Source organism: Nematostella vectensis, chromosome 9 (assembly GCF_932526225.1).
Source record: "Nematostella vectensis chromosome 9, jaNemVect1.1, whole genome shotgun sequence".
NCBI lineage: Eukaryota > Metazoa > Cnidaria > Anthozoa > Actiniaria > Edwardsiidae > Nematostella > Nematostella vectensis.
In genome coordinates this window covers 6,894,108-6,917,715 of record NC_064042.1, presented here as the reverse complement: position 1 = coordinate 6,917,715, position 23,608 = coordinate 6,894,108, and the positions used below count along the sequence as shown (strand labels likewise).

The 23,608-nt window shown below is 42.1% G+C and overlaps 4 protein-coding genes and 1 long non-coding RNA gene across 8 annotated transcripts; 1 reads left to right on the top strand and 4 right to left on the bottom strand.

Annotated features, from left to right (window-relative positions):
- Positions 1 to 882: 882 nt before the first annotated feature.
- LOC116601913 (isthmin-1) lies at positions 883 to 3,898 on the bottom strand. Of its 3 annotated transcripts, none has more exons than XM_032362785.2 (4): positions 3,525 to 3,898; positions 3,217 to 3,291; positions 2,234 to 2,357; positions 883 to 1,252 (listed from the first exon to the last, which is right to left on the bottom strand). In XM_032362785.2, the coding sequence occupies exons 1-4, from the start codon at positions 3,616 to 3,618 to the stop codon at positions 1,126 to 1,128; spliced, it is 420 nt and encodes a 139-aa protein (XP_032218676.1). In that variant the 5' UTR covers positions 3,619 to 3,898; the 3' UTR covers positions 883 to 1,125. The 3 variants fall into 3 exon arrangements, with proteins under 3 accessions (XP_032218676.1, XP_032218675.1, XP_048588681.1); XM_032362784.2 differs by having other exon boundaries at positions 3,217 to 3,333; positions 3,525 to 3,897; XM_048732724.1 differs by lacking the exon at positions 3,217 to 3,291.
- A 1,482-nt stretch (positions 3,899 to 5,380) lies between these two features.
- Positions 5,381 to 5,891, bottom strand: LOC125572317. Its single transcript, XR_007313758.1, has 2 exons — positions 5,780 to 5,891; positions 5,381 to 5,446 (listed from the first exon to the last, which is right to left on the bottom strand). It is a non-coding gene; the product is annotated as an uncharacterized LOC125572317 (long non-coding RNA).
- On the top strand, positions 5,623 to 20,271 carry LOC5518134 (muscle M-line assembly protein unc-89). The gene is made up of 5 exons (XM_032362819.2): positions 5,623 to 6,028; positions 6,500 to 7,240; positions 8,511 to 9,059; positions 9,672 to 9,821; positions 19,490 to 20,271. The coding sequence occupies exons 1-5, from the start codon at positions 5,830 to 5,832 to the stop codon at positions 20,137 to 20,139; spliced, it is 2,289 nt and encodes a 762-aa protein (XP_032218710.2). The 5' UTR covers positions 5,623 to 5,829; the 3' UTR covers positions 20,140 to 20,271.
- LOC116601923 (mucin-5AC) lies at positions 9,893 to 18,695 on the bottom strand. Its single transcript, XM_032362806.2, has 2 exons — positions 18,471 to 18,695; positions 9,893 to 13,223 (listed from the first exon to the last, which is right to left on the bottom strand). The coding sequence occupies exons 1-2, from the start codon at positions 18,595 to 18,597 to the stop codon at positions 10,165 to 10,167; spliced, it is 3,186 nt and encodes a 1,061-aa protein (XP_032218697.1). The 5' UTR covers positions 18,598 to 18,695; the 3' UTR covers positions 9,893 to 10,164.
- On the bottom strand, positions 20,258 to 23,581 carry LOC5518181 (methylosome subunit pICln). 2 transcript variants are annotated; one of them, XM_048732722.1, is made up of 6 exons: positions 23,219 to 23,580; positions 22,957 to 23,093; positions 21,917 to 21,979; positions 21,728 to 21,808; positions 21,310 to 21,477; positions 20,258 to 20,478 (listed from the first exon to the last, which is right to left on the bottom strand). In XM_048732722.1, exons 1-6 carry the CDS (start codon positions 23,335 to 23,337, stop codon positions 20,429 to 20,431), a joined length of 618 nt encoding a protein of 205 aa, XP_048588679.1. In that variant the 5' UTR covers positions 23,338 to 23,580; the 3' UTR covers positions 20,258 to 20,428. The 2 variants fall into 2 exon arrangements, with proteins under 2 accessions (XP_048588679.1, XP_048588680.1); XM_048732723.1 differs by lacking the exon at positions 21,917 to 21,979 and having other exon boundaries at positions 23,219 to 23,581.
- Positions 23,582 to 23,608: the final 27 nt, after the last annotated feature.

The window sequence follows — 23,608 nt, the reverse complement described above, 5'->3', positions numbered from 1 at the left end:
ACACGACTTTTGCCGATTTTCAGATAAACTAGGCGGAAGATCCTTTTTGGTGGCCATGGAAACGCATATACGTTAGCCTGCGTAGCAAGCGTTTCTTGGGTCAGTACGCAGCTCTTACAAGCTGCAATTAGATTGGGCAAATGAACAATATCCGCACCTCGACACAAGAACGAGTAGAATATAGACAAAAGAACTCCTTTGTAGAACAAAGATAATAGGAGACGAAGCAGCTGCGTTTCGGTGAGAAAAGCGATTATTTCAAGGGAGGTAGGAACAGTGATCGCTAAGCTAAATTTTGATAACAAACCACGAATTTCCTTCTTATTTGGCGTTGTTTGCAACGCGCTCTCCGTGTTTTACTAGAAAACCCGGTCAACCTATAAAAATAGCACGTACGTTTCGGCTAGCGCGTCGGGGACAGTTCGCGCGCGAAGGAGTAGAAGCTCGGATTACGTAATTTGACCGGGTTTTCTAATGAAACACGAATAGCGCGTCGCAAACCAAGACAAATTTTAGCCAAATTAGTGGGAGATTCGTGGTTTACTATCAGAATTTAGCCAAACTACTACAACAATTACTGCTTCTACCGCACTTGTTATGTGGAGTGGTTAAGAAAAGCTCCCTTTCCGCCTACATAATAATATGTAAGAGTTCTTCACCCTTTCTCAGCTAGCCTACTTGTAGGCTTTGATAGTTTTTCCGGCACGAAAACGCCGAAAACAACAAGTCGCATGTGCCGGAAAAACTATCAAAGCCTACAAGTAGGCTATTTCTCAGCCGACACATCACAGATGTATTAGTTGTTCTTTTTGCATTTTTTCATGTAGGACTGCCTTTTGCTCTGCCTGAAGCTTTTCGGGTTGTCTTTAGTAAACTTGGAAATTTTCCTGTTACGTTTATTTCCACACTGAATTCTGCACTGCTCATAAATCAAGACGTCATAAGAATCGAATACATACAACAAGACCGTCAACTGCGAAAAACAAAAGCGTGCGAGAACACAAGAGACTGCGAAATTTACAGTGCTGAAAAGATCTACGTTTACAGAATATCAGAGCGTTTCTCAAAGATTCTTGACGCTGATCTCGACGAACCGGTAAAGCCGTAGGGTCCACGGTTACCAGGTTACAGAATCTCAGGGGGATTTCTCAAAGGTTCATGACGTTGGTCTTTGCGTAGGACTGACAGCTTAAAATCGACGTTACTCTCCAGGGTACGTCGTGAGGTACCAGGTGTACTCCACTCCGTCGAGCTGTACAAAACAAGCCACACTACATCAATATAATACTATCGCATTTACTTCACCTCTCAGATGAGGTTATTGTAGACTACTAGCCGGCTCTTTCGAATAATGGAAGTTCTTTGGCACGTGCGAAGGCCGGGGTGCTCTGGGTCGATGAGGCAAATTTCTTTGCAACCTCTCCCCAATGCACCTCGGCCTTTGCGCGCGCCACAGAATTCCCAATATCCGGAAAGCAAAACATTCCCGAATAACCCCGAATGAGAGCCGCCTAGCAGGCTAAGGTTATTACTCGGGCTACCTGTGGTAGCACGAGTCTAGGTTACCTTTCCTATAAGTCTATTCTATCTATTCATGTCGAAAACGTGTAAGCCTGCGATGCTCAGAGGTCTGCGGTATACTCTGCCTGAAAGGGAGGCGGCTTTTGTGGAAGACTCTTTCTGTTCGCGAAATTCGCGAGGGACGCTTACTGCTCACACAAATGCAAACGCCGTCTGCGATAGACCCACACTAAAAGATGTGTATGACCGTATATTTTGGCCAGGGTTGTTTCAAGGACTGTCTAGCATGTTCTATTTAACAATTAGACTACGAGTTCGAGTTTTCTATGAGTCAATAGATAGTCAACGAGGCGCGTAGCGCCGAGTAGACTATTTGACTCATAGAAAACGACCTATTTTGACATTTCCTTTGTCCTATAGTCAGTCAAGCGGATATTCGCCAGCAATGCTGGCTGGTGGGATATCAGATCACCAAGATAATGCAACCGACATATAAAAAGAGGAATAAACAACCAATCCGAATAAATATATATATATATTTTTTAAATGTCGGTAAAATTGTCGGTAAAAAAGTCCGCGTGATTTTTGGTATCTTGCAATATTTTCTTTTGTGCTTTGCAACCGAAGTATACAGTTTTGTTTATGAATCTTTTATTGAAAAGCCAAACGAAGAATACATGGCTGATAACTGCCTTTTAATAGTATACGTCACCTTTTGCGGGCGACCTTTCTCTCAGATTTTTCCTTGATGAAGAAGGTACAAACAAGCACAAAGAAGAGAACGACTATCAGGACCGCCGAGACTCCAAATATTACACCAATCATCATGGATGCATCTGGAAACAAAAAAAATCATAAATCAACCTAAATCCAAGACGATTGCATCTTGAGAATATCTTTCGCTGTACCACAAAAACATCCTACGGGTCTGAAACACGATTTATGTGAAATCCTTGAAGATTTAGGGATTGAGATTAGCCTAAACTGTTTTCAAAATCGGTATTGCATAAATTTCATAATAGGAATAGTAGTACAGTTATATGAACATACAGGCCCGTACCCAGGGGAGTGCAGGGGGTGCGAACGCAGCCCCCCCCCCCCCCCCCCCCCACAACGGCCGAAGGTCCACTTTCGGTTCTCAATAGATGTGCTATTTGTAGACAAAACCATAAAGAATAAGCTAGGTCCCGTGGAGATACTGCAAAGGCATAAAAAAATCCCATTTTGTTTTTTCGGGGGTAGTTAGATTTTTATTAGAGAACTCACCACACACACTGACAATTTGGTCAACTTTTTCGGATTTCGCATCCCCCCCCCCAAGAAAAATCGTGGGTAAGCCCCCCCTCCCCCCCAAGAAAAATCGTGGGTACGGGCCTGACATATATGTTAGTATAGTTATATGAACATATTTGAGAATGGTATTCTTAGCCAGGAAACATATAGCGTCAGGTACTGAAGGGGACGAGAAAAGGAAGGGAAGGGGACTTCCCGGACGCCCATTTCTCCCTGGTTTCGTCCCCACTGTCTCTGGGGATGTTTCTAGTACCGCCATTTAATTCTCAATCTCGTGGATCTTGCAGCAGCTATTTTGGAATCTGTTGCTATATTATCATTTTACCTGTTTAGTGTTTTGACAGCGAAAGGGATTTTTGTCAAACCTCTAAAGTAATGGCCCTAAAAAATATCGCCCCTTACCATGTAAACACGGGGCCTTGCTACAGGTTCGTGTCTCTATGCATCCTTCGCAGGATCTATTTCTGGTTTGCACCCCTGTCCCACATGGAACAGAACAGTTACTCCAGTTACTCCATCCTGTTGGAATATTTGGAATATAAAACATATAAAAACATTCTGAATGTTTATTCTGTGCGTGATGTTCTTCGTCCATACTCACTTGCCAGACCCTTTTGACGTAGTGATGCTTGCGTGACGGTTAATGGAGTTTTTAAAACGTCACGCAGCCAATAATTGAGCAATAAACACAATTTAATAGTTATAGTTACCTGTGGTTTGGCTTGGACCGACCGATTTTGTCGCTGTTACTATTCCCGTATAAAATACCAGCAAAAAGCTCAGTCCTTTCACCGAGGAATCCATTCCACTCTTTGACTCTCTGACGAATACAAGTCAAAGTTAAGCTCCCAGATAACATAAACATGAATCAACTCTACGAGTCTCCTAGCAATATCAAAATAGTTTCATCATGAATAATACGTCGATCCCGGAAGGCACTAGTCTGTAAAACATTTGACCGTCTTAGTTTCTGTATATAAGCCTGATAGGAAGCAGAACATGCGCGAGGCTGTTTTCAATGTCAAGTAGCGGTCTGTAGCGGTGGTTTCAGTGTTGCTTGAAGTGGAGTAACGCAACGTCCGAGCCTCGATTTGGTTACTTGACCAGCGGGGATTCCTTGGAAATGTTGAACGGGAACGGACCGTTGGGATGAAACAGTTCCTGCTTACACGACGTGCATTAGTTCTATGGCCGTAACGCCTTATTCAACCGGGACGCGCGTGATTGCAACATAGATGTTAAAAAAGTTATTTTTGCCCGTTTGAGCGAATGTAGCTTTTGATACACATGATTCAATCAAGGTGGCACTCGGAGAAACCACGTTTAGTCATTCGCATCGCATTATGGATACCAAATAAATAAGAAAATAAGCGAAATTAAAAGAAGCCCAGGTTTAGTAAGCAGCAGCAGCTTTTCGTGTGCCTGTTAACATTCACATGATTCAGGACAAATTAAAATACGTTACCCAAGAACCATTTAGGTTACGACACTCGGACACATGGCTTCTCGAGTTCAACCACTGGCGAACCAAGATAAGAATCGGTCCTACGTGTCCAGCCTTCCTTTGTGGAGGGAGAGCGAGCGACGCCTGCCCAAAAACGCCTGCAAGGGAGGCTATTCGTGATCCTTCGTGAAAATGAAAAATATAATTTGAAGTTACAGGCCGAAAGTCCAATTTTGGCAAGATCACTCTGGTATGTCTGTATGATAGCCAAATTCGACAATAAACGTCCCGTAGAGACACTGCAAAGGCATAAAAAAACCCTTTTTGTTTTTTCGGAGGTGGTAAGATTTTTATCAGAGAACTCCCTCCCTCCCCCCTCCCCCCTCCCCGGGAAAAATTAGGTCCACTTTTTCGGATTTCGCAACCCCCCCACCCCCCACAAGAAAAATCTTGGGTACGGGCCTGAGTTATGTCTTGACTGTTTCCTCAATAAAAATAAAGCTAGTGTTACTATATTAGCCTTGTGTGTTGTTTTTAAGGGGAGTTGTGGCGCATGAAGGGGTTTAGTCCCTAAACAACACACAAGGCTAATAAAGTAATTTAACTAGCTTTATTGAGGAAACAGTCAAGACACAACTTCAAATTATATTTTGTTTTCACGAAGAATCACGAGGGAATTATTCTTATCCTGGTTCGCCTGTGGTGCAACCTTAGCTATTTGAAATATGGGTTCCGAAATATGTGTATTTATACATTATACTGATACGAGATGAACTCGATAACTCGGTCCTCCAACGAAGACTCGATTCGTTGTCGAGTTGGGAGCTGGAGCATGAATGAAATCTGCTAAAGCTATTGAAGTGAAACAAAATCCCAAAAAGGTTTAAGTTAGGGTCTTGCAATGATATCTGACAGAGAGTTAACTTTTTTTTCGCAAAGTTGGGCTACTTTATTTCTATTTACGTAATTTCTCCGGGCCTTTTAGCTAATGTAACGTTATTTTGAGACTGGGTCAGGCGCGTACGCAGGATAAGATTGGCCGGGGGGGGGGGGGGGGATAACCTTTTGGGGGTAGAATTTCCTGACCGTACCTGCCACACTGCCAAAGTCTTAATTTTTTTACTCTTTGTTTATAGTGTTACACAGGAGAACCAGGGCGTGGAGCGGGGTGAGGACGACAGAGTGGTACTGGGACAAGAAAAAAAAAATGGTTGAGATGGAGGTCTACAATTTCCACCCCACCAGCTATCCCTAATGATGTAGAAACGGTTGCTTCAAAGGATTTTATGGCGTCATTTAACATGCGTGACTATTTACAATGACGTCATAGTAATCCAATATCTTACTGTCTGCATAAAGAACTCACTGACCGACAAAGAGCATACTGTCAGTTAAAGATCATTAGTAAATAGAGTTCTCAAAACCTTGCTTTCGTTATCAGCAATGATTACAACAACCTAAATAAGGTGACTTGCATTCAATAAGATAAATAACAGTGTGATTTCCTACAAATTGTCTTACAGCATATCTGCTAGGTATCTAGCGGTCAGTAAGCGCTTTTTCTGTCAAGGATGTCGGCAGAAAAATCAGGAGAGACTCGGAAGACACACGTTCCTCTGGTTGCCAGTCTGGGACTTGTGGTAGCCTGCTTGCTGTCGTGCATGGCTTTCGTCCATCTTGAGCTCAAGATACAGTGGCTTCAGAAACAGCAGTTGGTAATGGCGACGAGAATGTCGACCCTTGAAGGGGCTTGCGTCGCAAAGAATGATGGTAGGGCAAAAATGTCAATCGAAGGTTATCCGTAAGCGATAATGTACGGTGGGGGAGAGGGGAGGGGGCATAACGAATGTGGATTGCGTCGCAAAGAATGATGGTTATACAAAAGATGGCAATCGAGGGTAGCATCAGTAGGCGATAATGTACGTTAAGAGAGGGTAGGGGGCAAAAGGGGAATATAGACCACCAAAGCAGTAAAGGGGTTTGCGTCTCAAAGAATGACGGTAAGATAAAAATGCCACTCAAAGGTTTGATAGACCCTTGCAAGCTCGTAGTACAAAGCCTCAAGAAAGAACAAAATGCGAAAAGGAAAAATGTACATTGACACCCATATGGGTGTAACTTTTTTACTTTTGTGTTGTTTTTGTCACTGTTCTGCTGTTTCCAACTAGATATGCGTATATTGCACAAAATATATCATTTGGAGATTGTACTAGTTCAATTGTAATCATTTTGTTGTTTCAGACCAAGACAACCATCTTGCACGCAATAAGCTTCGAAGACCTAAACGTTTCTCACACACAGAGCCAAAGCCAGTCATTGCAATACAATTAGAAAAGTCAAGTAATGCTAGCGTGACGTCATCGATGAAAAACAGCAGTGGGCCAATCGGCGTCACGAATGAGGAGGAAAATAATCACGTGAATCTGACAGGATACGTTACCAAGGCAATGTATCGTAAAGTCATTGCGTCACTTCAAGAGGAGCTCAAGGATGCCCTCGTTAGTATAAGAGCCGAGAGCGAACGAGTCTGCAGCACACCTGAGGGTAAAAAATGTGTACAAGGCCCTCAAGGCTTGCGGGGCCCAAGAGGATACAGCGGCGACCGAGGGCCACAGGGGATCCCAGGGGATATGGGGCCTCGTGGTGCCAAAGGCGATAAAGGAGACCGCGGAGAACCTGGGGAGACCGGAAGTGGTGGGCCAACCCAGGGCAATGGGGCACCCAGGGTTTTAGTGACCCCGACAATTCTAACCGTCACCGAGAACAGCTCCGCGTCATTTTATTGTGCATCGTACGGAAAGCCAAAGCCATCAATCACGTGGAGACGAAACGGTCGCGTGCTAGTGGGTCAGCGGTATCTGTATCGGTCTAATGGCGAGTTGGTGATCCGGGATGTATCGTATGAGGACAGGGGAGAGTACGAATGCACCGCGAGAAACCACGTCGCTAGTGCCGAGGGAGTAGTCAGACTCATCGTCAGATGTAAGTTTTATATATAATTGCAGGTTCGTAGCACGGTGGCTCTTGGGGCACGTGCACCCCTTCAAAAACTATAAGGAAATTACCAGTACGGGTGCGGGTGCCCCTCATTTTTCTTAATGTTTCTGCATCAATTTGAGGATTCATCAGCAGGAAAACTGACCGTCTTTCTGGTAGTTGACGGAGGGATTTTAGAGAGGGGATGGGGGATGGGGGATAGGGGGGTGGGTCGCCTCACAGCCCCTGTCCCAAGTTATGCGCATGTAGTAGACAACAAATTGACTCCACGGACTTTGTAAAGGAAAATCAGCAATTACATTACAGAGGGTAGTTATTCTCTTAGGTAAATGTCATACGACACTTAAGCCGATTGCATTGATTGCCAGGGGCGTGTGAGACTGTTTGTTTTACTTCGAATGCGTTACGTTACGGTTACGGTATCTGCGAATTCTTTTTTTTTTTTTAACACGAAATAAGCCCTCTCTAAGCCCCGATGGCTGTACAGAGGAAACTACGGGATAATTCCGGATTTTTTTATAGGAAATACAATTGGCAGGTAGCGCACATTTCAGATTGATTTAGTTGAATACTGTTTTCTCTGAGCACGAATGACAAGTTCACGTGCAAACAAAGAAAGAACAAAGGCCAAGAAGGCTGCCATATCACGCGTGTGTGCTGTGCATATGACGAAGCAGCACACTCATCCCCAAAGGACGTTGCAGTGTAAAAGACCCCGATATTTTTCAATATACCTTTCAGTGAGATGTGCATGGCGTAACCGTATAAGACAGGGCTAGGAACCTGGTTATTGCCTCAGGTTACCTCGGGTACCTTAGATTCCTTTGTGTTGTACAGTTTGCTAGATAGCGGTATTGGAGCCGAAAGCTGCAGTATAGCCGTGTATCTTAGCTGCCATACGGCGTTTAAGCTTAAAGCCGCATTGTCACCAGTTTACTCCCGGTCGATTACGTAACAATCTCCGATGTTTTTTAACGGAAAACGCGAAAAATATTTCAAAATAGTGAAAGCAGTGTGTCTATTGAAAGTTTCATTGAGGATGTGATTGATAATTAAGAGCGGATGGCCTGTTAAATAAAGCGGCTTTAAGTCTGGAAGTATGGTCTATTTTTTTCTCATTTTGTGTGATCTGGACGAGGTTTGATCCTCGACTTTTTTTTCTTTTTTCTCTCTCTATCCGTATTAACTGGCACTAGATGAATGCAAGGGTACAAAGGAATTGTTCATCACTAATAAGTTAGTTCTTCATTTGCAGCCCCTCCACGCATGAAACCAATCTTCGCGGGTCCAATCTTCATAAAGGAGCGCCGCTTGGCGCGGTTACCAAAGTGCGAGGCCACAGGCTTCCCGACACCAGTGCTCAAGTGGTTAAAAGTGTACGGCACTCTTCCCCAGGGGAGAGCATTCGTCAGAGACGACAGCCTTCTTATATCTAGTACCAGGAAGGCAGACTCGGGAATGTACATCTGCCGCGCCTCAAACGACCTTGGCGTGACTGAAGTGTTCACGCAATTAGTGGTTGCAGCATTACCGGAGTTCGACATCAGGCCCCAAGACAATACTACACTATACACGGGAGATATTTTCCGCGCGAACTGTAGTGGTGTCGGCGATCCGACCCTACGAGTGACGTGGAAGAAAATAGACGGCAAGCTGCCTCGGTTTCGGGCGACCGTCCGAGACTGGGGCGAACTAGTCATCACTCAAGTGACGTCAGAAGACAGTGGACGCTACGCCTGCCTTTTAAGCACTGACGGAGGCATTTTCAAGAACGAGGCTTTTACTACTTTGAATGTCATCAACAGTGAGTACAATTACAAATCCCATATCATTGCTACAATTACACCTCCCCTATCAATTCAGTCTGTTCATTGTTTCAGGAGGTCTCAAGGTCGGGCTGTGCCCTGAACCACTACACCCACCCCACCCCGTATCCATACACAAGTCTATTGTTCTTTATTTCAAGAGGTACCAAGGCAAAGCATGTACCACTACCCCTCCCCCTATCCATACACAAGTCTATTGTTCTTTGTTTCAAGAGGTACCAAGGCAAAGCATGTACCACTACCCCTCCCCCTAACCATAGACAAGTCTATTGTTCTTTGTTTCAAGAAGTACCAAGGCAAAGCATGTACCACTACCCGTCCCCCTATCCATAGACAAGTCTATTGTTCTTTGTTTCAAGAGGTACCAAGGCAAAGCATGTACCACTACCCCACCCCGTATCCATAGACAAGTCTATTGTTCTTTGTTTCAAGAGGTACCAAGGCAAAGCATGTACCACTACCCCTCCCCCTATCCATAGACAAGTCTATTGTTCTTTATTTCAAGAGGTACCAAGGCAAAGCATGTACCACTACCCCTTCCCCTCATCCCACCACATATCCATGGACAAGTCTCACGTTCTTTGTTGCAGGAGGAACCAAGGGCGGGGTCTGTCCAGTGCCGTTACCCCTCCCCTCATGCTCCCCCAAGAAAGACGAGTGTGTCTATGACGTTGATTGTGAAGGAGGAATGAAGTGTTGCTCCGACTCCTGTCACAAACTCTGTGTTCTACCACCTCCAAGTAAGTACTCGAGCGACGCTCAAAGAATGTTGTCGGTGGTAAATTTCGGACTAGACCAAACACCAAGGGCGCAATTTTTTAACGATTTTAATATTAAAATCACAAAATTAATGATTGAGATATTTTATTTTAAAGTTATAGAAATATTCCATCCATGTTCATATCTACAGAACTAAGAATATGACTAAATACAGAATATGACTCGATACAGAATATGACTCAATACAGAATATGAGTCGACACAGAATACGACTAACACATGTCATCTAAATGCGGCATTGCGCTCTACAGCACAATAAAACACACTACAGCGTTAGATAGCATTGCAAATCGTACCATAGCCTCACTTGAGTCTGTCTGTAAGATTCACGGCCTCAGGCGAGTTCGGTTGCACTAAAGTAATAGTACGTCCATAGTCTTGCCCCCTATGGAGACAAATCTCCAACTCCGGATTGACAACGTCATAAAGACTAGCTCCAGGCTGGTCCACATATGTCGATACATGAGCGCCGTGTAGCAACACCAGACTACCCGAAGTGATCCCGAGACGTCTTACAGTAGCCGAGTGCTCTCCGAAGACAAATACGTCCACCAGAGGGTTTGGCGAAGTAGCTGGCACTGGCTCGATAATATCGTAGACAGTTTCATCGAAGGAATGGACTGCGAACTGAGGTGTTGTCCCGTCTGTGATGGTCAAGACTACAGCATCAAGGTCCCTGTGTTTCGCCACACCCATAACTTTGCATAGGATGTGACAATACATAGAAGGTTTAAGTTGAGATATAGTCTCTTGGAGAGTTTGCGGAAATACATCAGGCTTAGATGCGCACCAATCACGTAACTCTTCCATCACTCGCTTGTCATCGTCACTAAAGGAGAAGCTATTTGAGCTGACCAAGGCTACCTCTTTGCGCACAGGTCCGGTCCAGCTTCGACCTATCACGAGCGCCGCAAAACCGCGACTGGACTTAGCCTGGAGCCTGTCTTTGTACATAGAGATCTTGATACGATGAAGACGCACAATATCACCAACGCTCTTAATCTGCGGCAACTGATTTTCGGCGGCTTGAAAGAGGACACATTCGAGGGATGAGTCGGATGAAGGGTCTGATAGCACTACGACCGAACACATGTCAGTACCTCGCGACTGCCATGGTGACTTGAAGAACTTGACCACTCCGTAAACATTAACCACAGTTCCAGCAGAAAGGTCAGACAGCTTGGTGTACCCCGATGGTACTGTATACCTCACAGTAGCTGTAGTACATTGCCTGGAAGTAGCACCATCCTGAGTAGTGACATTTGTAGGAGACGATACACTGTGTGTGGTGGCCTGTAAAGACGTTGAAGCACCCTGTGAAATTGCCGAAGTAGTCTTTGTTGCTGCGGCACCGCATGTAGTTGTAGACACCGTGGGTGCCTCTGCCTGAGCTTCCAGTGGAGTAGCACCCGAAGACTGAGCTGGTTGTTGTGCCGGCTGTGGTCTTGAAGTAGTCGAGAGAGGTTCCTCATTGGCAGAACTTGAAGATGACTGAGCTGGTACTGACTGTGGCTGGACGTCCTGTCCAAGATCCGGGGCGTTGTCTTCTTGCAGTTCCGTCTGTGCTACTATCAATCTATTTAATCGAACAGTCCTAGTAGACACAGATTGAGTAGCGCTTAGCACCGAAGCTGTGTGATGTTGCTCAACCAGGTTTTCGTCGGGTAATGGGTTAGACCTAGCTTTACGTTTTTCTGGGGTTAGTGTGCCGCTAGGAGAAGCTGGACCATTACTAGCTGAACCTTGCGCTTTAGCTGCAACCCTTTTAGACCTTCGAACAGAAGATCCGTCATTTTGTCCTGCTAGGCCCCTGTCAGATACTGGTTTTGACGCAGCCTTCAACTTCGATGGGGTAAATGTTCCACTAGGTGTGGTTTGATCAGTATTATTTTGGCTCAGCGCTTGATTGTCAGTTCTTTGAGAGTGTCGCACAGAAGTTGTTTTACCTTGCAATGTAAGGTTAGCTTTGGGTAATGGGTTTGACTTAGCCTTTAATCTTGGAGTAAGCGTTCCACTTGGAGTAACTGGACTGCTAGTAGTCGAGATACGGGCGTCATCTGCAGCATTGCTAGAGGTTCGCACGGAGGAAGTTTCATCTTGCCCAGCGAGGTTACCTTCAGTAGCTGATTTCGACTTAGCCTTAAACTTTGATGGGGTAAGCGTTCCACTAGGTGTTGCTGGGCCACTACAAGCTGAACTTGACAAATCTTCATTGTCTTCTGACATCTGCCAAGGGTCACTATGATTTATGGACTCTTCCTGGCCTTTAGGTCTCTCCACACCTGTTCCATTCCTGCTGTATTTAGATATGTCAGGTTTTTCCTGCTCTAGACCAGTATTTCTACTACTGGTACCAGGCTGATCATTAAATTTTTTTAATAATACAACACAGTCGCGTACGATCTCTTTTGGAGCAGACTTTGCTGGAATTCTTTCCAATGTCTTTCCATCAGAAGCAGCATCTGATGGGCTGTATCCCACAGTGTTAAAACCTTGAACATACTCTTCTGGAGTGTTCAATAGAACAGGGTTCCTCAAGACTGACTTTTCCATAGGTGTACTAAGGGCGACTTTTGGACCGAGTTTAAAACCTTTCCCTTTCCTACCCTGGGGAGCTGGTTTTGGGGGCCTTGACCCGACTTGATTACTTACGCTGCTTTGTCCTTCCTCACTTGTCTTCGATGCTTTGTCACTCATTCCACCTGATGGCACAGCCCTGGCGAGGCGCCTCAAAGGCCTTACAATGTCAACCAACTCTGACACATCTATATCCCCCCTTATCTCTTCACTACCGGCCCTTGCAGAATCTGGGGTTTGATGGCTTCTGGGAATGTGAGACGGAGATGTAGTTTGCTTTCTATGGATTCTAGCAGATTGCCTCTCAGGAGACCTTTTTGCAAGACTAGTTTTGTGATTCTCTGGGGCATCGCTATCTGTTGTGCTATCACAATCATGTGGCCGCTTTCTCAAGGATCGTGCTGGCTGTGTCGGATTAGACTTTGCTACCTTTTGAGCCTTAGAAGGTTCTTTCTCTGAAGGAACTCTACCTTGAGCGGAGTACAAACATTTGTAAGCTCCAGTCTTCCTGACAACCCAAATAGAGACTTCAGACCTCTCATCATTCGCAATGAAACTGTACGAGTTAGAATTTGGCACAATGAAGGGCATTTCAACTAAGAGGACATCACCACGATCCACACTTTTGCAGTTTTCAATGACATCTTCACCTTGAAGGAAGAACTTGAACTCATCTGTCTTACTACGTGCATTTGCCTCTGTTGAGAGGGCATCTTGCAGTTTTATCAGCTGTACCTTGCCATGATAAGGCTGATTAAATGCTGGATTGGCTTTTACAACTTCACCTAAAGAGACACGAGAGGAAAAGTGTAAATGGAGAAATATAAATTAAACTGGGACACCACTTGCCAATGAGGAGGCAAGAAACATACTATCATTGGCATGGACTTCACCAGCCAATCAGTGGCAAAGCGTAACATTAAAGATACCACAGAGGCAGCAAGAATACAAAGTTTCAACAATAAAAAAAAACTTTGAGGCATTCTGAGTTATTCTTATATTACTTACCAGGCTCAACTGTCATGTATTGGTACTTTAAATGTTTTCTACGTGATTATTTGAATTTTGGGATAGTTTTTGTGGTGATACATGTGAGTTGTTCATAGCTTTAATATAAACTATGTAAACACCCTAAACAGAAAAAACATGTACGAAATACATCTTCAATACTCATTCGTAAAAAAAAATTGTTCACAACATGTACAGGATAATCCAAGTCTCCGACAGTAGCAGTAGCAAAGGCAACAGGAGAAACTGGATCAACTAAAACAGTTTAAATTAGCAATTTCTTGCAGAATTGTTCAGTAGCAGAGGTCAGTAAGATAGTACACGGTCAAACTACTGTTCTTTAAAGCCAGGTTTTCATTAGAAATGAGATGTACAATTTTAATTTCCAAAATCATGCTAATTTCTCATTATGAAAATTTAAATCGAAATTAGTTATAAGCAATGCATATCTCCAAAACATTTAAATTTTTTTCTAATATTCAAACAGCAGATTAAATATTTCAACAAATATTGGGTAAGTATTCATGATGGAGAGCTAGGTATGCTTGTTGTACATGGCCTGAATATCAGGTATTTTTTTTATTTTTTAAATGGAGAAGAAAAATAAAACTACACCTGACAAGTACTCACTGTGCCGCCGCCCCTTTACAAACAGCTGTCAAAAGCCTGTAAACTGACATTAGCCTGCTTCAATGACTCGCATGGTAAAACCATAATCAAAATTATATCCCTTTGAATGAAACTTCTATATCTTCTTCATCAAAAACCTCTAACTGAACACAACAAGTCATTCGACTTGTTGGAAGAACAACCAGCTATCCTAAACAAATTTGCCTTCACAGACAAATTTGCAGTGTTCAATATACACTGCCTGTTCTGTCTAAGTAATTGAAAAAATATGACCCATGATGTCCGTAACATCACAGAAGTCCCTAAGCTTTTATATTTCCAGCATGTTATATCTATTATAACAATGAAGTTGAGGTTTACGGGCAAAAATATGTTTTTGGCCAGACTTAGGTTCATTTTGAAATGTATCCTGAGAAGGGCCAATAACATATCTATGTCCAAGAACCTCAACTCTATTACTATTCTTATAATAACTTAATAGGGCATTAAAAATGATTAAAGTATATTTTCATTAAAAAAACAAACAAGCAAACTATCAAAGCATTTTGAGCACAGGTAGCCAAAGCTCTTTATTTGTCCCTAATGATTTTATGGTAAACATAGGGCAAAAACAAAATTAGTGAAAAAAAAAAAACTTGTTGAAAAGACGCGTATAGTCTAGTGTTGTGTTTATGTTTACTTTTTGGCTGTTCTCTGGCCGTATCAAAGTGCCTTTTTCAATGGAAAATCGTGTGGTGCGGAGGTTTGGGCCAGTTGGACTCCAACTATATGTGAGGATGTCGCCGTGATGTGAGCGCGATTAAGCAAGAGGAAGTGTGTTTTTGAGGACAGAATATGAGGTATGTCCAAAATTACTTTCCTACCTTTCACTTCGTTGTGGTAAGAGTTCAAATTGTGAATCTTGGAGAAAAGCACGATATCGAACATTATCACTGATATCTGATATTGAGATTAGGATATAATCATTGTTTTCCTTGAATTACATGCTATTAGATAGTGGTTAGTCCCCTTACCTCTCCTCTCCTCTTCCCTTGATATTGTGATATTATTGGAGATTATCTTATTATCATCTACTAGATGTCTATTTAGATACTCTCCTTCCATCTGCTGGACCCTCGATATTGTGATATTATCGGAGATTATCTTATTATTATCTACAAGACGTCTATTTAGATACTCTCCTTCCATCTGCTGGACCCTCGATATTGTGATATTATCAGAGATTATCTTATTATTATCTACTAGGTGTCTATTTAGATACCCTCCTTCCATCTGCTGGACCCTTGATATTGTGATATTATCGGAGATTATCTTATTATTATCTACAAGATGTCTATTTAGATACTCTCCTTCCATCTGCTGGACCCTCGATATTGTGATATTATCGGAGATTATCCTATTATTATCTACTAGGTGTCTATTTAGATAGCCTTCTTCCCTCAGCTGGACCCTTGATATTGTGATATTATCGGAGATTATCTTATTATTATCTACTAGATGTCTATTTAGATACCCTCCTTCCCTTTGCTGGATCCTCGATGTTGTGATATTATTTGAGATTATCTTACTATTATCTACTAGATGTCTATTTAGATACCTTCCCTCCCTCTGCTGGACCCTCGATATTGTGATATTATCGGAGATTATCTTATTATTATCTACAAGATGTCTATTTAGATACTCTCCTTCCATCTGCTGGACCCTCGATATTGTGATATTATCGGAGATTATCCTATTATTATCTACTAGATGTCTATTTAGATAGCCTTCTTCCCTCTGCTGGACCCTTGATATTGTGATATTATCGGAGATTATCTTATTATTATCTACAAGATGTCTATTTAGATACTCTCCTTCCATCTGCTTGACCCTCGATATTGTGATATTATCAGAGATTATCTTATTATTATCTATTAGATGTCTATTTAGATACCCTCCTTCCCTCTGCTGGACCCTCGATATTGTGATATTATCGGAGATTATCCTATTATTATCTACTAGATGTCTATTTAGATAGCCTTCTGCCCTCTGCTGGACCCTTGATATTGTGATATTATCGGAGATTACCTTATTATTATCTACAAGATGTCTATTTAGATACTCTCCTTCCCTCTGCTGGACCCTCAATATTGTGATATTATCAGAGATTATCTTATTATTATCTACTAGATGTCTATTTAGATACCCTTCTTCCCTCTGCTGAACCCTCGATGTTGTGATATTATCGGAGATTATCTTATTATTATCTACAAGATGTCTATTTAGATCCCCTCCTTCCATCTGCTGGACCCTCGATATTGTGATATTATCGGAGATTATCCTATTATTATCTACTAGATGTCTATTTAGATACCCTCCTTCCCTCTGCTGGACCCTCGATATTGTGATATTATCGGAGATTATCCTATTATTATCTACTAGATGTCTATTTAGATAGCCTTCTGCCCTCTGCTGGACCCTTGATATTGTGATATTATCGGAGATTACCTTATTATTATCTACAAGATGTCTATTTAGATACTCTCCTTCCCTCTGCTGGACCCTCAATATTGTGATATTATCAGAGATTATCTTATTATTATCTACTAGATGTCTATTTAGATACCCTTCTTCCCTCTGCTGAACCCTCGATGTTGTGATATTATCGGAGATTATCTTATTATTATCTACAAGATGTCTATTTAGATCCCCTCCTTCCATCTGCTGGACCCTCGATATTGTGATATTATCGGAGATTATCCTATTATTATCTACTAGATGTCTATTTAGATACCCTTCTTCCCTCTGCTGGACCCTCGATATTGTGATATTATCAGAGATTATCTTATTATTATCTACTAGATGTCTATTTAGATACCCTCATTCCATCTGCTGGTCCCCTCGATATTGTGATTTTATCGGAGATTATCTTATTATTATCTACTAGATGTCTATTTAGATAGCCTTCTGCCCTCTGCTGGACCCTTGATATTGTGATATTATCGGAGATTATCTTATTATTATCTACAAGATGTCTATTTAGATACCCTCCTTCCATCTGCTGGACCCTCGATATTGTGATATTATCGGAGATTATCCTATTATTATCTACTAGATGTCTATTTAGATAGCCTTCTGCCCTCTGCTGGACCCTTGATATTGTGATATTATCGGAGATTATCTTATTATTATCTACAAGATGTCTATTTAGATACTCTCCTTCCCTCTGCTGGACCCTCGATATTGTGATATTATCAGAGATTATCTTATTATTATCTACAAGATGTCTATTTAGATACCCTCATTCCATCTGCTGGTCCCCTCGATATTGTGATTTTATCGGAGATTATCTTATTATTATCTACTAGATGTCTATTTAGATAGCCTTCTGCCCTCTGCTGGACCCTTGATATTGTGATATTATCGGAGATTATCTTATTATTATCTACTAGATGTCTATTTAGATACCCTTCTTCCCTCTGCTGGACCCTCGATATTGTGATATTATCGGAGATTATCTTATTATTATCTACTAGATGTCTATTTAGATACCCTTCTTCCCTCTGCTGGACACTGGATATTGTGATATTATCAGAGATTATCTTATTAGAATCTACTAGATATCTATAGAGATTCCTTTGTCTCCTCTGCGGGACCCCTCGATATTATCGGATATTCGACTACAAAATCTACTTTGACTGTCACGTTTGTAGAACGAGTCTATATGTGATATTATCTGATATTATTAAGTTGCAATAATCAAGGTTCAGCAGTTCTAAAGTTATAGTATCTGATATATATCAGTTATTAGATGGACTTTCTATGTGTAAACCTTGTGATATTATACGATATTATCAAGTCATGATATGCAATAATCTAGGTTCAACATGGCAGTTCTAAGGGTATATGATCTGATAAATATCAGAAATTAGATGTGTGAGCTTTGTTATAATATGGACTAAATGTCTGACACTAAAACCCTGTGAAGAAATATCTAATTTATATCAGATTTTAGATGAGTGATAAATATAGTATAAATATCAAAGTGCCCGAAAAATTCGATATCGCACCCATATGGAATCTTGAATATTGAAAAAGGCGCTTTCATACCATACCATAAATATCATTAGGGACTAATAGAGAGCATGGGCTACCTGTGTTTTGAGCGGGATAAAATGAATTTTAGCCCGCTGGTTTGTTCATTTTAGCCTGTAAAATGCACAACAATGCCCTATAAAGATATTTAAGACCGGTCTTGACAGGAAATTTGAGACTCGACTTCTTATCATCGGGAAACTAAATAAAACACCCTGATGTCCATTAAGACATTTAATTAAAACAGACCGAAATGAAAAGGTAAAATGATCATTAGTTTATCAAAGCAACCTTTGGAAACTGACAACACTGAGACTCACCGACGATATATGCATCCAAACAGCCGAATCGTTGAGTAATTTCGCCAAAATTAACAGCCCTGAGCTCAGAATGATGAAGTTTGATCTTTACAAAACGGTCTTTCTTTGCTTTAATGACTGCGGTCATGTCGCAAATGGCTTTTGCCCAGCAAAGCTGAACGAACTAAGCGACCGCCATGTTTGTCTGTCGAGAACCGAGATTCCCGCCAAACGCTCGTTGGGAAATCGATACGTCTTCGTGACGCCACTTAACCACAGGTTGCCCACGCCAATGTTTCAGTGTACACAATACAATTTTGCGTGTAATGTCTTTTAGTGGTTCCGTGTAATGGCTTCTAGCGGACAGACTTTTTTTTTTTTTTATAATTATCTATTTTTCATAAACTCATGAGCCTACCCTGGTCTTCCAGACAACCACTACAATTCCCGTGATGGAAGTGCTTGGAAACGAGTTGTCGAACAAATATTTTATCTTTTATCTATGGATGACATCTTATCCTGTGTAGCAAACCCAATGTGTTGGGAAACAAGAGAGACACAGACGAGGCGCGCTCCATCCTTCTCTCTAGACGCGCGGGGTCTATCCCTAAACTTCTCCAGTCCTTTGCGCTTGCCTCATAGGCTTCGGACAACTCTATGTTCTGCTATTAGTGTAAATCCACTCACATACTATCACGAATCTCGCAATTTGATTGGCTCCCGTACTCCCTATCTATTGAGCTTTAGTAAAAATCCACTCATATACTATCACGAATCTCGCAATTTGATTGGCTCCCGTACTCACTATCTATTGAGCCGTAGATAGTGAGTAGCGAAAAAGTCGGCGTTAGCGGTTATTTATTACGGAGATATATTAGGATAGTAAATTTTTGTAAGGTAGTATGTAAGTGGTTTTATACTAAAACAATTAGACTACTCGTTCTTGTTTTCTATGAGTCTATCTTTCAAAATAGAGTTATACCGAAGGTAGCTAAAAATGCCGTGTAGTCATGGTAACCTCACAAGTGCATATATTTCAGACAGAGACTGTGCTGACCTGTACATGGCGGGCCACCGTAAGAGCGGTGTCTACCCCATCGCACCGGATGACCTCGGTTCTTTCGACGTGTACTGCGACATGGAGACGTCCGGTGGCGGTTGGACGGTCATCCAGAGACGCATAGACGGACAAGTCAGCTTCTACCGCGATTGGAATGACTACAAAACAGGCTTCGGCGATCTTAAGACGGAATTCTGGCTTGGTAACAATAAAATCCACAGGCTTGTTACCACCACGTCTACTTCGCTCAGAGTAGAACTTTCCGACTGGAAAAACATCACTGTGTATGCGTACTACGGCCGGTTCCGTATCGAGAACGAGGCTAATAAGTACAGACTCTCGGTTGGCGCGTACCGTGGGACTGCAGGAGATTCATTGCGTTACCATGACAATATGTCATTCAGTACCAAGGATCGCGACAATGATCGCTGGGCAGGTTACGCATGCGCCGTTGATCTGACCGGAGGGTGGTGGTATAACAATTGTCACGCGTCAAATCTTAATGGAATGTACTATGGGAACATAAAGGACTATGGTGGGGTGGGGTGGGCTGGGTTTAGGCATAATTTGTCGTTAAAATCTGCCGAGATGAAGATTAGGCCTGACTCGTTTGGTGAGGGGGGGGAGTAAAACATGAAAATTTCATTTCTAACTTCTTTGATAACCAAGACTTTTATGTCCATCCTGTTTCTGCCAGTAGTACTCTACAGTAGTTTTCTATATAATTGTATGTTTTTTTAATAAACGATTTTTCTTGGTGAAGTTTTATATTTTTCCTGTTTTAAATATCATACAATACAAAGAACATCGCAATCTGTAAAAAAATAGTTTACACGCTTTATAAAGTATGACAACATATGCTACAAGTCTGTGACAATATAAAGTACAAAAACACCACTCGAACTACCATAAAAATGTCCTATGCATCTTCAAACTGACCAGGACTATCCTCCTCTTCCATGTCAACATCTAAACAGGTTAAAAAATACATGGATTAGGGACAAACAATGCTCCAATGATATATATAAAGATATAATAAATAGGAGAAGCTGGAAGTTGTAAATTAGAAAAACGATTGCTTTTAACAATGGTCCTTTTAGATAGAGAGGAAGAGGGATTGGGTAGCTTTTCTGGTTCATCTTTTGCCCCACGCTAGAAAGAAATTTTTTCAATATGTAAAGCAGAAGGATGGTGTAACAGGAACACATTTCTTTTCATCTTGATGATGTACAGTTATACCATTGTGAAATTGGTCATTGGGGAAAAGGTATCCATAGCCAGGATTTTGAGTGGGGTGGTTCGTTTTTCCATTTCAGCTGACCAAATTTCGGGTATACCCCTCTCCTGGCCTTATTACATTAGGCAATCAATACTTCAAATAAATTCAATCTTGTATTTAAAATGTTATTAATAGGGTGCTTTTTAACATATAGCGATAATAATAAAAATAATTAATATGAAAAGATTTTTATAGTCATTTAAAGACATATTGATTTGCACGGTATATCCAGCCAAACACACGTTATATTCTTTTGTTTGATCTGAGTGGACCTTCAATCCCCCCTGGCTAGAGGTCTGGGTATCTTTTGGCTTAGGGTTCAGTATATTTTCTGGTAATACATTTCTTTCCTTGGTATTCTGATGGGTTTAAATTTTCAGTCCCCCACCCCCTCCCTTGTCATGTTTACAGCTGACTATCCCCTAGGTGTCCGAACAAGCTTTGTGTTGGCCAAGTTGGGTCCTGGTTCTTTTTTCGGTCAATGTAAACCAATATCAATTAAGGAGCACATTGTCACCCACCTCCAATTTTAGTTCCATTGCCCACATGACCATTAGGGTCAGTCATTTCTTCAAAGTCCTGCTGGCTTGGCATCTGGAAGGCGCCTTCAAGGCGTTCAAGGGTCGCCTGTCCTTCAGGGGTCAGAACAGCTTCACTTTCATTTGTGAAGTACTCTTCTCCCCCAAATCCTGGAGTTTGGACAACGAAGAAATGAATTATCAAAATCGTATCAAAATGCTTTAGGAATCTTGCTGTAGTTGTGTTATTAATCTATTTACAAATCTATTTTTTCATTCAAATCACATGTAATTGTGTAATGTAATTAAGATAAGCAAGGGAGGCGGATAGGGAGGGGCAGGAAGTGCTTGCCCCCCCTCCCCATCCCCACTTTTGCGACCACTCTGCCGCCCCTGATACGTAAAGATTTCTAGCCATCACCTGCCATTTCCTCCTCCTCCTCTTCCTGGGGATCTGGGTGCAATGCTTGGCCATCTGACATGGCATTGAACATTGTTTCTACTGCAAAAATAATTTTTTGAAAACAAAAGCACATCAGCACCACTAAGTAAAAATCATACTTGGGAGGAAAAATTATCATTTATCATCATCATGTAAACAGTTACTCACATGCTGATATATTAGCGGGAACAAATCTCACTTCACCAACAGCTTCTTCATCATCATCATTGCCTACCAAATTATTACATTTACTTCAAATGAACTTATTAAATCAATCTAAATTTACAGCTGTTTTCCTGAGTGACCACCACAGAACAGAGGCGAACTCAGAATTTTTGAAGGGGTGCCCCTTTGCTAAGTTCAAATGAACTTATTAAATCAATCTAAATTTACAGCTGTTTTCCTGAGTGACCACCACAGAACCGAGGCGAACTCAGAATTTTTGAAGGAGTGCCCCTTTGCTACAGAGGGGGGGCACCTTGCTGTAATTTACCTGTTTCTCTTCACATTTAAGGGGCAGTGGAGGAAGAGAGGATAGGGGCTGGGTCCATCTTACCCTCTCCTCCCAAAATTTTTTGCAGAGATTCAAGAAGTTGAGGGCTTCAACTTGACAAATTAAATTACTCTTGCTTTTCAATACAGAACCCTCCCCTCCCCTCCCCCACCACATGCACCTCCAGTGTGACCAGTGGCCTCTTTGTATGGATACTTTTTGAGTAAGTACGCAGCTGCTTTGTCTCCTATTATCTTTGTTCTACAAAGGAGTTCTTTTGTCTCTATTCTTCTCGTTCTTTGTGTCAAGGTGCGGATATTGTTCATTTGCCCAATCAAATTGCAGCTTGTAAGAGCTGCGTACTGACCCTACTTCTTTGGTACGCCCCTGTACAGTAGCTATATAGCAATGAAGGAGGGGGGAGGAATTCTCTTTTCACACTTTTTTGAGGGGAGGGGTGGGTGCTGACAATGAGGGGGGATTGTTCTAATGACGACACTGTAAGTTTGACTCAGCCTAAAGAGGAGAACCAAGCACGCAGTAGATGCATTCACAGGGGGATTTGGCCATATATTTGGGGGTAGGGGTGTTCTAATAATGACACTGTAAGCATGTCTCACCCTCAAGAGGAGAATCGAGCATGCAGTAGATGCCATATATTTGGACATATTTGGGGGTAGGGGTGTTCTAATAATGACATGTAAGCATGTCTCACCCTCAAGAGGAGAATCGAGCATGCAGTAGATGCACTGATGGGGGAATTTGGCCGTATCCCTGCAGATGGCGTGCACTGAGATGGATGGGTACTCAAGTGAGAACCCTTGCCCCTGCTCATTACTCCATGATAACCGTCTGCAATAAAATGGACGCCGTTATTATCTATCATATTTATAGTCTGTGAGAGAAACTCAGCATTAGATGACCTTGTATCCCAGTATAACAGTTGTTGTTGTTAAAACACATCAGCAATCACTTACTCTTGTGCAATGTATAATACACCATTTCCCAGGCATCTATCCTGCATAAATGCTTGAGTGTCAGCCTGCACGTGTAGTAATCCCTCGGTCGGCGGTGGAAATGAGCTCATTACCACCATGATTGGATTGGATAGCCTTGATACCACAGCAACCTTCTTGGGACAGATCTGGGTCCGCTTCTACAGCGAATTATACTAAACAACGTAGATGAAACGTCGACCTCTGATAGAATCACTCCATCATTTACTGATCTAGCTGAAGTTTATTCCTTAAACTGTTAATCGAGACGACTTTAGCGCGAAGGTGTTTCTCGCATGAACACCACGACTGACAAACGTTCTGCACGTGCGACGAAGCACAAGGGACTGGGTATAGTAGATGTGATGCCGC

Bases quoted from the DNA above. Each gene is read 5' to 3' on its own strand.
- LOC5518134 (XM_032362819.2), top strand. From the start codon at position 5,830: ATGTCGGCAGAAAAATCAGGAGAGACTCGGAAGACACACGTTCCTCTG. The intron at 9,060-9,671 runs GTGAGTACAATT...TCTTTGTTGCAG, and splicing joins TACTTTGAATGTCATCAACA to GAGGAACCAAGGGCGGGGTC. The intron at 9,822-19,489 runs GTAAGTACTCGA...CATATATTTCAG, and splicing joins CTGTGTTCTACCACCTCCAA to ACAGAGACTGTGCTGACCTG.
- LOC116601923 (XM_032362806.2), bottom strand. From the start codon at position 18,597: ATGACCGCAGTCATTAAAGCAAAGAAAGACCGTTTTGTAAAGATCAAA. The intron at 13,224-18,470 runs GTGAGTCTCAGT...GTGTCTCTTTAG, and splicing joins TTTGGATGCATATATCGTCG to GTGAAGTTGTAAAAGCCAAT.
- LOC5518181 (XM_048732722.1), bottom strand. From the start codon at position 23,337: ATGGTGGTAATGAGCTCATTTCCACCGCCGACCGAGGGATTACTACAC. The intron at 21,809-21,916 runs GTGAGTAACTGT...TTATTTTTGCAG, and splicing joins TCCCGCTAATATATCAGCAT to TAGAAACAATGTTCAATGCC. The intron at 21,478-21,727 runs GTGATGGCTAGA...TCCAAACTCCAG, and splicing joins GGAGGAGGAGGAAATGGCAG to GATTTGGGGGAGAAGAGTAC.
- LOC116601913 (XM_032362784.2), bottom strand. From the start codon at position 3,618: ATGGATTCCTCGGTGAAAGGACTGAGCTTTTTGCTGGTATTTTATACG. The intron at 2,358-3,216 runs GTAAGGGGCGAT...TTTTGTTTCCAG, and splicing joins CAAGGCCCCGTGTTTACATG to ATGCATCCATGATGATTGGT. The intron at 1,253-2,233 runs GTGACGTATACT...TGTTTTGTACAG, and splicing joins AGAAAGGTCGCCCGCAAAAG to CTCGACGGAGTGGAGTACAC.